The 12,650-nt window shown below is 40.5% G+C and overlaps 1 protein-coding gene across 1 annotated transcript in view; it reads right to left on the bottom strand.

Moving 5' to 3' along the window:
- Positions 1 to 12,236, bottom strand: part of DNER (delta/notch like EGF repeat containing) — a 115,977-nt gene extending 103,741 nt beyond the window's left edge. The window contains exon 1 of the mRNA XM_069864812.1: positions 12,048 to 12,236. Coding sequence (XP_069720913.1) covers positions 12,048 to 12,236 — 189 coding nt within the window. The remainder of the gene's footprint in view (positions 1 to 12,047) is intronic.
- Between the last annotated feature and the right edge of the window lie 414 nt (positions 12,237 to 12,650).

Raw genomic sequence — 12,650 nt, 5'->3', positions numbered from 1 at the left:
TGGTTCGGGAGGAGCTCTGCAGTAGACGTGGATGACAAGACTAGAACCACAGCCCAGCTCTTCCTCTCCAAACTAGCAAACACAGCAATACACAAATCCCTTGCTCAGAGTATATTTCTATATACTTCTATATATATCTTCTATAACTGTCAAATTCCAGAACACAGACACATGTGCTCTGTCATTAAGTCTGAATGTATCAATTTCCTTATTCCATTATGAATATCTATGGCAAATATTTCTGCTTATTTGTTATACAAGCTTAATATTCAACCCACAAAGCTTAACTTTTGTCCTCTTTTTTCCCCGATACTGCCTGTATTTCATGTCTTCAGTAAAGAAATACAAACATACAGTATCATATCCTACACTCTTATTCACCCCACTTATTTCATGAGGTCTAAAAGAACTACGAATAACTTGTTATTCTACTTATCTCACAAACCAATGACTGCAACCAAATCAGCCCTTGCACTGAAACATCACTACACTGATGTTACAAAGTAAATTCCCCTAAAATAAGGGATACATGCTCCATCAGCAACTTTCCCATGTGAAGTTTTTTGTCAATACACAATGAAGTACAAAAAAAAAAAAAAAAGGAAAGAACACGAAGAGCGAAAGTCAGTAACTGAAAACCATTATTTAGGTAGCTTAAGATTTATAGGACAAAAAAGAATTTGGTGCAATGAAAAAGGAAAATGCTTTGGATACAGAATATGGAAAATGGCAACTAAACATTTTATTAAACAATGTAAACCACAGATTCTAATGTTCTAATGTAAGAAATACACCAAACCTAGATCATCTCAGCTCTGGTAAAAATATAATTTGTTGTTCATCCCAGTTCCAACTGACAACATTTTTTGACCATCAGGATTAGTTTCATTGATGTTTATTTCCATAAACAAACAGGCAAGTTACTACAGGATAAAAAAGGAAATGAGCTTGCAGAGCACCAGATGCTTCAAGACATATACTTATGTGCACATACTTACATAGTTGCACTCCACAGTAAACACACATAAGCCATCTCAATCAAACTTTATTTAGTGCAGCATTAACACCAATAACATCAATAGCACAAATTTAACAACATAGGCAGCAAATTTACACCCAGATCTTTGCAGTCTTGCTTTTATGCATCCATATACTTAAGTGTTCCATAATCAGCATAACACTTTTACAATTCCCTTGAAAAACATCATCTGTGTTATTTTTAAAAAATACAGAGAAAAATAAACTGTGCAGAACAACAACTGACACTCAAAGTTTCACAATAGTCTCCAAAACTAGATTAGATACTTGCAATGTTAACATCTAAAATCAATACACAATTAAATACTTGGGGACTTTTCTCACTAGACACCACCGAACCATACTTCTTTCACTTGGTAGAAACTTCCAGCTGAACATAGGGACTCTCAGAAAATGACAGGTCAGAGGAGGCCAAATCACTGACCTGTTACTGGTGGAAGCTTTCTACTGAAGGCACCCTCCCTACTGCAGCACTAGTGCTCTGCTCAAAGAACTGGGAACACAGCACCTTGAAATCCTCAGCCGCAGCCCCTCTTTAAAGTTACAGAAGAGAATTTCAAGCCATAAGACCACCTGGGTGACTTGAAGCTCTCAAGTATTCTTAGCTTCACAGAACTGCCCTGCTTAGTGTCAAGCAGCTTGGAAGAGCTTCTACCAGCCAGCAGCAATCAGGGCTCAATAGATGCCTGAAATGAAGGACCCACCTCCAAGTGGGGTCTACTTTCACACCCCAGGCAAGGAGCTTAGAAAATCTGAGAATACAGAGTAGAACAGGATGCAAGTTAATTTTGAAAAAGAAAAATGCTGTCCTCAGAACTAGAAATCCCAAGCTGGAAGCTGCTGCAGTACTGATAACAAAGTGAAAAGCATATACATCATGATGAAATCAACTAAGATGCTACCTCTGTTTGCTACAAGGCAGTTACACAATAAGGTTTGCTAGCACAGCTGTCAATTCCAGAGTAGCTTTCAACTGATGATCTCATATAAACACAAAATAAGATTAAATCACTCACTCACTAATATGTAACGCTAACTGAAAATCATCCATATTCCTAAATCAAATATAGTTAGGTTTTGGCCCATTACCCTGGTTTGCTACATACTACTGCTAGCACGACTTGATAATCAGAGGGCTTACCTGTAACTGATAAATCTGTCACGCTGTTGTTAATCCTTTACAAAAACACAGAATCACTGTGACTACTAATCCATCCCTCTCACTCGTACGCAGAAAGAGTTAAAATTTGGTGTTGCAAGGAAGCTGTTTCGTCAGGGAGAAAGGTGTTTGGAAGCAAGTGGCACAGCTGACCTCGCTCCTGCATTCTTTCACCTTAGAGAATTGCTTTGGTATATTTCAGGAGCATCAAGAGACCCAAGCTCAAACAGCTACTGAGATAACTAGTTCTAAACTTACATGTCTTATTTTTATAGTGAAAGGAATGACTATGAGTTTACTTCACCTTTAAGAGATGTCACAGTGGAGTCTCAAGCAGCCCTTGAAAGATGTTCCATATTTTTAGCATGCTTTATACAAGCCATATCCCCCTGCACCCTCAGAAAGATGATCAAGAATTTCTACAGCGTCAACCCAGTATCTTTCCATTACTTTTAAGAGGCAATAGTTAGCCAGACTTTAACATTAGAGTCCTATTACAGTTATGTAAATTAAGTCAATTCGTCCTTCCTTCAATTAAACGTGTTAATTTCCCAGGGGACTCAACACCATTTTCTTCCGTTGTCACATATGCCATCATCGCACAGTACGCTGTAGCCTTAAAAAGAATTAATCAAGTATCAAGTCCTACAGAGCCTACCTATGTCAGTAAACCTCATGTAACTCAGCTCACTGAAATTCAAAGGAATACTCAAATGAGAAAGTTACTTAGATCCCTATGTACGAGAACACAACCTTGGTGTTTCAGCAGAATTTGGACTCTCAACACAAAAGGCATTTAGCTCATAAATTATTAGACTTCTCCATGGCCATCTTTACCTCCTTCTGTTTGATAATGTTCAGCTACATTTGCCTGAAAATTAGCTTACAGTAGAAGTACATGTACCTAGGCCAAATATTTTAGTTTGTCATTACTGAGATTCTTTCAATTTGATTTTGATAAAAGGTATTTAACAATTTGGCTAATTTCTTCAGCAGAAGAAACCATACATTTGCTAAAACCTTCAAAACAAAAATACAAATAAAATTTGCATCAGTTTTCACAGATTTGCTGAATTAAAGCATAAATCATTAGGGCTGAATAAGAAACATAAGAATTGCCATGCAGTTCATGTTGATAGTTACCGTCGTTATTGACAAACACCACCACCAAATACTTCAAAGGGAGATTGCAATAACGTTCCAGGTCTGGAAAATTACAGAAAGTTTTCCATATATTTTCCTTAGCCACATTAGTTCATGACTAGCTGATGCCCAGAAGAATTTAACTGCCTCATTCCTGTTGGGTTTTTTTAAAAGCATTGTCCTTGTCACAAGATAAAACCTTTTACTCAGACTCCTCTTGTCTGTCCCTGTATAAAAGCTGTTTCTCCCAGGTTATTCAAATCTTTCAGCATCTACTAGTCACTTCTGCTGCCCTTTCTCTGGGTCGTATCTATTTCTGCCCTCTCTGTCTTGTAAGAAAATTACCTGAACTTGATTTGTGGGGCTTATGTACTGTTCATTCATAGCAGAGGGGAACAGCATTCTAAAACACCTTCTGTTCCCTTGTGATATTATCTGCACACCTTAAATCATGTGTATTCTGAGTACTTAGGCTCAGGGAAGATTATTCAACATAGCACCAGTGGAACACATGGGTCTCCCTCCCAAATAATCACAGTTTTTTCAGAATATGCATGGTTAGCTGAAATTATTCCTTCTCGTGTGCATTTGCTGACAAGAAGCTTCAGCTTTATGAGGACCAGTACAAACTACCACATAAGGGCAACCTGGGTTGAAAATGAGGCTTTTTGTAAATAAAAGGAATCATATCTTATTACTCTTCCTACAGCTACTGTTCTTGAAGATACCCAAAAGTCTTCTCAAATAGACAATACAAGTTGTAACTAATATATGAAGTACCATTCCCAAAATCATTAACATTCAGTGACCTTATCTCAGTAACAACCCTACTTTCACAGCCAAATTGAATCCATTCCTACCTTATTCAACAGCACCTTGTTCACAAACACCTTTGCTACAGAAGTCTTTGAAATACTGATCATTGATCTATTGTCCCTGCTTCCACTGGGAAATAATGTTACTAAACTAAATTAATCTGTAGACTGCTAGCCTGAATATTTGTCAGAAAATTAGCCTGGATTGCTGATTTTTTTTTTTTAATAAGAAGCATTTTTTTCCTTGCAATTTAAATATATTCTGTTAGGCCACTGACATGTAATTGAGAATCTGCCATTTCAATATGATGCTTCCTTATAAACCACTTTTCACTCAACACTCTTAAAGCCTTCATATGCATTCACAAATTATCCTTTTCAACACCCAGAATTATCTGCATTTATAGAGAAGAAATCCAGACAACAAACTGGTAAGAGGTTTGCCCGGTGTGACTCAGCAAGGTGGTGAGAATTCCAGGTACCAGGCCCTGTTATTCCCATTCTTGGTCATGATCAACCACCTTTCTCTACAGAGTTCACAGATTTTTTTTTTTCAGATTTACAGCAGAATATAATACTAAATAAAACAGCACAATTGTTACACTTATTATGGCCTATATAACCATAAACAAAGGCAAACTTGAAAAGCAATACAGGGCAGTGATATTTAATGCTGAACTCAAACAGGTTACGTGTGGCATACAAATCAGCTTTGGAATGCAAGATGCTTGCAAGAGATGACACTTAACCAACAGAATAAATTAAAGAGTTTTATCAACATTACTTTCCTCAAGATCTGTCTTGATGTGCATTTCCACTGTCACAAAACTGCTGGACGACTGAAACAATTGTATTGCAGTTCAAGATCCTTTTCTTAATAATACAATCATAATTCATGATGTTTTGTGTAGCTCATATTGAGGAGTTTCTTTCGCAGAGAACATTTATTTCATTGTTTAGATTATTCCTGTAAAATATACATTGACAAAATGATACAGAAAAGAAAAATTGAACTCTGTTCACCTATATCAACAAAAAGGTAAAAAAAAAGTTAATATTATTGAAGCCTTCTTGCTAATGCAGTTGTCAAAGGAACAGGTAACCTCTCCACACACATAATAAAAAGGGATTTAGCATTGTATAAAGTAGACCATATTTACATTAATCAGCAACCAACTAGAATATTGTTATTACTTTAATCTATTCATATAATCCCAGTATTTTAAGGACTAACTTTGTTTATTTGCTTTCCTGCCCATATTCTGTTGTTTCTTATCTCGTATTCAAGATAAGATACTCTTCTAGCACATTGGGAACCTGCTCCGCTAAAGACGATTTCCAGGGCTACCTGTATACAAATGACATCAATTTAGGTTTCTCAAAGGGAAGGAAAACGACACTTATTTTTAAACAGATATCATTGCAAAGTAAATGTATTGGATCAAAGAACATAAACCGCAATGAAATATGACATATGAAAAAGCTGAAGCATCTTAGTACAGCGGATCTCCTACTAATACTCAGTTACTTTACATCTTTACATCCCTACAATCTTTAATCACAAAAATAACTAAAACCAACACTGAAGACCTTTGTTTATATGATGGAACTTTTCAGAAGCAAATAATTTTCACTATGGAATGACCTAACTACCATTTAAAAAGAACTGTTTTGAACAGATTTAAAGATTGTATTTCATGACACTGAGAGAGAGAACACAAAGATTCAGAAAGGTTACTGTGCAGATGATACCCAAAAAGTAACCACTTGCATAATTGTGATAGTTTGGGTTATTACATTATTCCAGTTCAGTCTAAAGAAGTTTAGAATCATTTGTTTAGATCCCATGGCAAAAATCACAGCACAATTCTTCATTGGCTGCTTTAGAAATTGCTGAATTATAGTTCTCTCACTCCCAGATTTCCACATTATATGCTTCAAGGCAAGAAGTTAATCTGAAAAGCTAAAATTTCTGACCGGAAATATATTTATACTACACTTAGAGAAAACAGATGTTACAATAGCTAGAATAAACTGGGCGGAGAAACTATTTTTCACACTTATTTATTCTGTGTCAACATTCCCCATTTCAATCCCTCACACTGCCATCGTGCAGAACTTCATCAGTTCCACCACAAACACCGAGATGGTTCATTTGGTACCTGAACACTTCACTTACAGATTACAAAAACTCACACCAAACAAATAATAGCCATCAGTCCATGGGACAGACAGCTGTTACTTGAAAAAAAACCCTCAACAATTACTTAGAAATGTGAGAATACTAAATAAAGGAGCTGAAAACAAAGTGGCTTAAAATTAGTAAAACAGATTTCTCAGATATCTAGTAGTGATATTGCCATCTTAGAACTTGTGCTTGCGCTGTGCACAAGTTCGTCAGCTTCACAGTCTAGACTCAATGTATAACATATACGTATAATAATATGGACATAATTTAGCAGAATACGCAGCAAAGGGGAGGCAGGAACAGGACAAGAGTAACAGGCAAATGTAAAATCAAGGAAAAAAAAGTACATATATATATATATGCAGGTGTGTGTATACACAGAATCACAGAACAGAACCACAGAGTGTAGTAGGCTGAAGGGACCTGAGAGAGTGCTCTGGTTCAAGCCCTGTTCAGGCCAGGGCTAATGCTAGACCAAGGTGCTTGGCGTCTTGGCCACTCAAGCCCCAAATCTCCAAGGATGGAGATCCCACAACAGTTCAAAGCACCTGTTCCAATGTTTGACCATTATTATTGTATGTTTTTCCATGGATTTAACTGGAATTTCTCCTGCTGTAACACCTGTGTCACCTCCCATCCTTTCAATGACCACATCTAAAGAGAAGTCTTGCTCCATCTTCTCTATGGCCACCCGTTAGGTAGTTGAGGATGGCACTTAGTTCCCCCTTAGCCTCCTCTTCTCCAAGAAAAACAAACCGAGGTCTCACAGCCTCTTCTCACACACAATATATGCCTCAACACAAACATTTAAATCCTGCAACCTGAAAGCACTGCAAGAGTTAGCAGAGTTAGTCAGCAGGAAATGACATGTTCTGAGCTACCTCAGAACTCAAGCTAAACTACATCCCAAGAGAACAAGAAAACTCCAGGGCATCTGCTAACTATACAATTTACTCTCATTAAAGATAAAAGAGCAAATAGAATGGTCACATAACAAAACACTTGCATCGCAATAACCACATAACCTAAGTGTATACCCTTCACTAATGAGCACAGAATGGATAAAAAATGGCATTTTAAATATGCGAGAGAACTCATTGTGAATTCAAGGATTATTTTGAGACCTTTCAGAAGGGATGTCAGCACTTAATAGAAAACGGGATCTTGTGAAGAATTAATCAGGATACTCACACGAAGGTGATTTAGCAGTTAGATTAAAGGATGTCCTTTTATACATCACCATCCAGTGCAACCTGAAATAACCTGGCAAATGAAATTTTGTACCACTTACTCTGAAGTACTAGACTATTGAGGCAAGAAGCGATAATCCTTCTTCGCGTAGCAGTTTGCTAACATTGGATTTCCGCATTCAGCATTAAACAGCACATTATCAGAAATCTATTGAGAACAGAAATAAATTCAAACAAAAACCCAACACAGAATAACAAACAGAAGCAGGTGGCACAGAACAGGAAACTGAACCCAGTTACAGGCGTTACAGCCTACAAATGTTCAAATACCATGATCAAAGACAAGAACAAATTCACCTGGCATTCAAAAGTACAAAAACAAAAAAGGAGAGAAGGAAGAAAAACATAATCAGGCAGAAATCCAGGAGGGGAAAAAAAATAATCATTCCAAGAACAAAATTGCAGCTACAAACTACTGTCTATCTGTATTAGTTTTTATAATATCAGTTCCTTCCTTGACATTTTTAAACTCAAAATCTTTCTAAAAATCTATTTTAAATAAGCTGCCCACATTTACATTTAAAAAATATTTTCCGCTGAGGATGTGGGAAGATAGCCATGAGAGCGAACACAACAAATACTGTCCAGGACCAAAGAGACCACTTTGTTACTAAAATAGTGATTTCAATACTAACTCAAAAATGCTATTACATTAGTGGCTACCATGTCCCACTCAGAGTTAAGTGGAACATCCAGTCGTCACTAATCAGCCTATATAGAAGGGAACTGCTGCAAAGCCAGAATGCTGGTTCAGTATGCTTCGACACTACTTGTTTTCTAGCTTTGATTACTAACACGATCCATAGAATAAATAAAGCAGAATAAAATGCACCAAAGTAAAAGAATAAGGGAAAACTATCAGCCAAAGCAGGGAAGGAAAAATTAAAAAAAACCCACAGAAGTCAAGAGAAGCAACTAAAAAAAGTTAATCTCATATTGTGGTACTTTAAAATACATTAATGAGTGAATGTTTCCTTGTATCATAGTTTTTTAATGAAATTAGTAGTAGCACAGAATCAAACAAATATTATGCAATTTAATGCCATAAACTAAGTTCAGATTCTGCATTTTTAAGCAAATGACTGAGTCTATAATGAAATTTTTTCTTTCCTATTTAGTACTATATATCTCTAAAATTATTTCATAAGGCACCAACACAAATCAATTTTTACATAAAACTTTCCTGGTCAAGAAAAGCAACTGTACTGGACTATACATGTCATAACAGAGTGGTCATTAGTCCAGCTTTTAGAAACAAATGTTAAATGTTTAGAAATAAATGTTAAATATTTAGAAATAAATGTTTACTTTCAAAAGTAAAATACAAGTAAAACTTAAGGGTAGGTAAAGTTTAGTGAGCTTTAATATCTGTCGCTCAGTTAATTGCAATTTATTTCATGAGGTTCTCTCAGTGTAAACCTGAGAATGTCCAATTTCAAATCCCTGAAGAAGGGCAGTTGATTTCACTATAATTTTTGTACAGTTTCCTTGGGAATACATGTGATTCGTTTGCTCAGACTGAAATTTAAGATCCCGCAACACATTAATTCTATTTCTTCTTTACACAGACCAAAAACACGATAAAGAAAAGTGGGAAAAAAACTCACAACCATGAAAAGAAAGGGAGTGAAATTAGAGCAATGTCCTGCGATTGGAAACCAAACAATCCATAATAAAACAATCACCAAGTTCACAAACTATAGACAAACTGAAAGCAATGTGAGATATACACACATGCATAATTCATGGAATGGATATACTAAGAGGACCTGTAATTTCTGTTGTTAAATTATTAATGAGTTACTAAAGCAAGTATGACATATGATCCATGGAATTTGCTTAATTCCAAGTTAAAACACACCACTTGGTGATAGGAAAGCTCTGGACTTTTAGAAGTATCTCAGGGGTATGTGACGTCAGTTTTATTCTTTACCTCTCTTCCTATGCCAGCACCGTCATTGTCAAGTGCATCAAAACCAGTTACAGTAAAAACTTTGGTAACAGTTTGTGGGCAATCGCCAACCTTGGCTATTAACAATCCCTCTAGGTTGTCAGCTTCCCTGTGCCCAGCTGGCTTGTAGGCACACTGAGAACATTTTCCTTCATTCTTTGTCTCAACACATCTAAGCAGCATTGGCGAAACGTTGCCTTCACTACAAGAAGTAACATGAAAGTAATTCTGCATTTTTAGAGAAGTGGGGTTCCCAAAAAACTCCAACTCCATCACAAATTCAAAGAGATGCAACCTTACCTTCCATGATTTGGGTATTTAAGCATAATAATTCCTGTTCTTTTTTACCCTCTTGGTATTCCTCTCTCCAAGTCCAACTACTCAATAACAACCTCGGCAGTAAACTGAAAACCTCCTGTCTAGATATAACCCCATGATCCCCTGAGTTAGCCCATAGCTTTCTCATAATCCTTAAGAGACACCAGAAAAAAAAAAAAATCCTTACAGCTGTTTCTAAATCCTTACAGATATTTATTATAATTGGAGTAGAAAACGTAACTATTTTTAACCTTTCTTTGTAGAAGTTTAAGCCGTTAGGCATCTGAAAGACAGAGCAGCAAAAGAATTAAATAAATACTGTACAAATGCATTATTTCCTATTTTGATAAAATCAGCAAAACTTCAACTACGGATTTGTTGTGCTTACATGACCCCTTTATAAACCTGCCTGCTCCTTAGTTAATTAGAGTTACATTTCAAAATCGTATTAACTTTTCATAGCTAACTTGCATCCATACTTCAACTCCTGACATGACAGCTAGAAGGGGTGTTCATTTATCGGTTTTCCTTGCAAGCGTCGTTACTCAGAATTTCATGAAAAGAAAACATATGACACCGCAAGTCTCCTCTTATCAGGCAATAAAAAAACATCACTGCTATGAAAATATTGCCTGTCTCTTTTATTAGGAAAACAATTAAATGCAGTTCCCCAGGCAAAACACTTCCCAGGAGGTGTAATGCCAGCAAGAATTACATTTTACTGAGCCTTTAAGAGGGTCATTAATCGTTCAGCCACGCACCTCAGACACTTAAGTCTAACAGCAAGGAGCAGAAACAAACACACAGCGCTCGCTTTCTCTTTTTGTAGTGACAGAAACATAGTAAACTCTTACCAGGACAAGAGCTAAAAGTAGCTGAAATCTATTTAATCCCCTTTCATCTCTCTGATTTTACAGAATCTCATTAGTGTAAATATTTTCACTTTCCTTGTTACGCTGAATTACCTGAGACATTTCAACGCAAGCACAGAACTCCGTGTTCCTACTTCACAAGGACTTCTACGCTCACCTACGCAGCAAAGGCTTCAGCAAACACATCATCCCTCTTCCCCGTTCAACAGTGGATTTCAGATGACTAAGGAACATTGAAAAAAAACTAAAAAGCAGACCAAATTGACTTGAGTTTATTTGCTTCTACAACAAATCCGCCTGAAATAGCACTGATAAAGAAAGGTACCCGATCCATAGAGCCCTCTGCACGCTGCCCTCATGGAAAATAACCCATCAGATACGTGTGCAGGGAAGAAACCTCTTTGTCCCCGCGCCTGTTTGGCCTCGGCTGGAGAGATGGGAGATGGAGTTCACGTGAATTTCTGAACGTGGTAACAAAAGCCTCTCACCCCTAACGCTAGAGATGAGAAAAACCGAATTACGCTCTTGGCGTGACAATAATTCAGTTGGGTCGTATCGTTGCTTTGAATTTCCAGACGCCCGGGCAGGGCAGAGAGACCCCGCTCGCTGCCTCTCGGCGCTTGAGCCCCGACACGGAGCATCCCGAGCCCGGGGAGCGGCCCCGGCTGCCTCGGGAACCGCGGGGGACGCGACTGAACCAGCAGCGCCCGCGGACCGTCCCTTTCGCCTTAAAATAAGGCAAAATTAAGTGAACGGCGGCGGGGAGGGGCCGGAGCGCCGGGATCAACCGGGAAGGGAGCCCAGCCGCCTCCTCGGTCCCCTCCGAGCGGGGTGAGGGTCGGGCCCGCGGGGCGGGGGCTGCACCGGCCCCAGGGGAGAGGGGAGGGGGGAGAGGGGAGGGGGGAGAGGGGAAAAAAAAGAGGAGAGGGGAAAGGAGAGAGGGGAGAAGGAGGAGGGAAAAGGAGGGGGGGAAAGGGGAGAGGAGAGGGGAGAGGAGAGAGGGGAGAAGAGAGAGGAGGGGGGAAGAGGGGAAAGGAGAGAGGGGAAGGGGGGGAAGGGGAAAGGAGAGAGGAGAGGGGAAAGAAAAGAGGAAAGAGGGGAAAGGAGAGAGTGAAAGGAGAAGGAGGAGGGAAAAGGAGGGGAGGAAGGGGAGAGAAGAGGGGGGAGAGGAGAAAGGAGAGGGAAGAGGAGAGAAGCGCGGAGAGGAGAAAGGAGAGGGAAGAGAAGAGGGGAGAGGAGAGGGATTAGGGCAGGAGGGAGGATGCGGTGCGGGCGCGGCGCGGACACCCAAGGGCAGGGCCGGGGCCGGTTACCTGGCAGGAGGCGCCGGTGACGCCCGCGGGGCAGGCGCAGCGATAGGCGCCGGCGGGGAGCGGGAGGCAGGAGCCGCGGTTGCGGCAGGGCTGGCTCAGGCACGGGTCCCGCGCGGGCGGCGCGGCGGCGGCGGGCAGGGCGAGCAGCAGCAGCAGCGGCAGCGGGAGCGGCGGGGCGGCGCGGGGCATGGCGGCACCGGCGGCCGCGACCACGGGACGGAGCCGGCGGCGGCGGCGGCTGCTCCCCAGCCCCCGTTCCCCGGGCAACTGCGGGCGGGGACTGCGCGGGGAGGAGCCGCGGCCCCGAGCGGCCGCCAGGGGGAGCCGGACCGCGCCCGCATCCCCGCCGGTACCCGCACCGGCACGCCTACCTCCATCCCCGCCGGTACTCGCACCCCCGCCTGCATCCCCATCCCCGCCGGTACCCGCACCGGCACCCCCGCCGACAATCCCTGCTGGTACCCGCACCGGCACCCCCACCCACATCGCCACGGGTACCCTCCCCTCACTGGTACCCGCACCAGTATCCCCGTCCGCATCCCCACGGGTATCTACACCTCACTGATACCCGCATCAGTACTGCTGCCTGCATCCCCACTGGTA

Source organism: Phaenicophaeus curvirostris, chromosome 10 (assembly GCF_032191515.1).
Source record: "Phaenicophaeus curvirostris isolate KB17595 chromosome 10, BPBGC_Pcur_1.0, whole genome shotgun sequence".
Lineage (NCBI taxonomy): Eukaryota > Metazoa > Chordata > Aves > Cuculiformes > Cuculidae > Phaenicophaeus > Phaenicophaeus curvirostris.
Note: the sequence above shows the minus strand (reverse complement) of the source record. Positions and strands in the feature narration are given on the sequence as shown.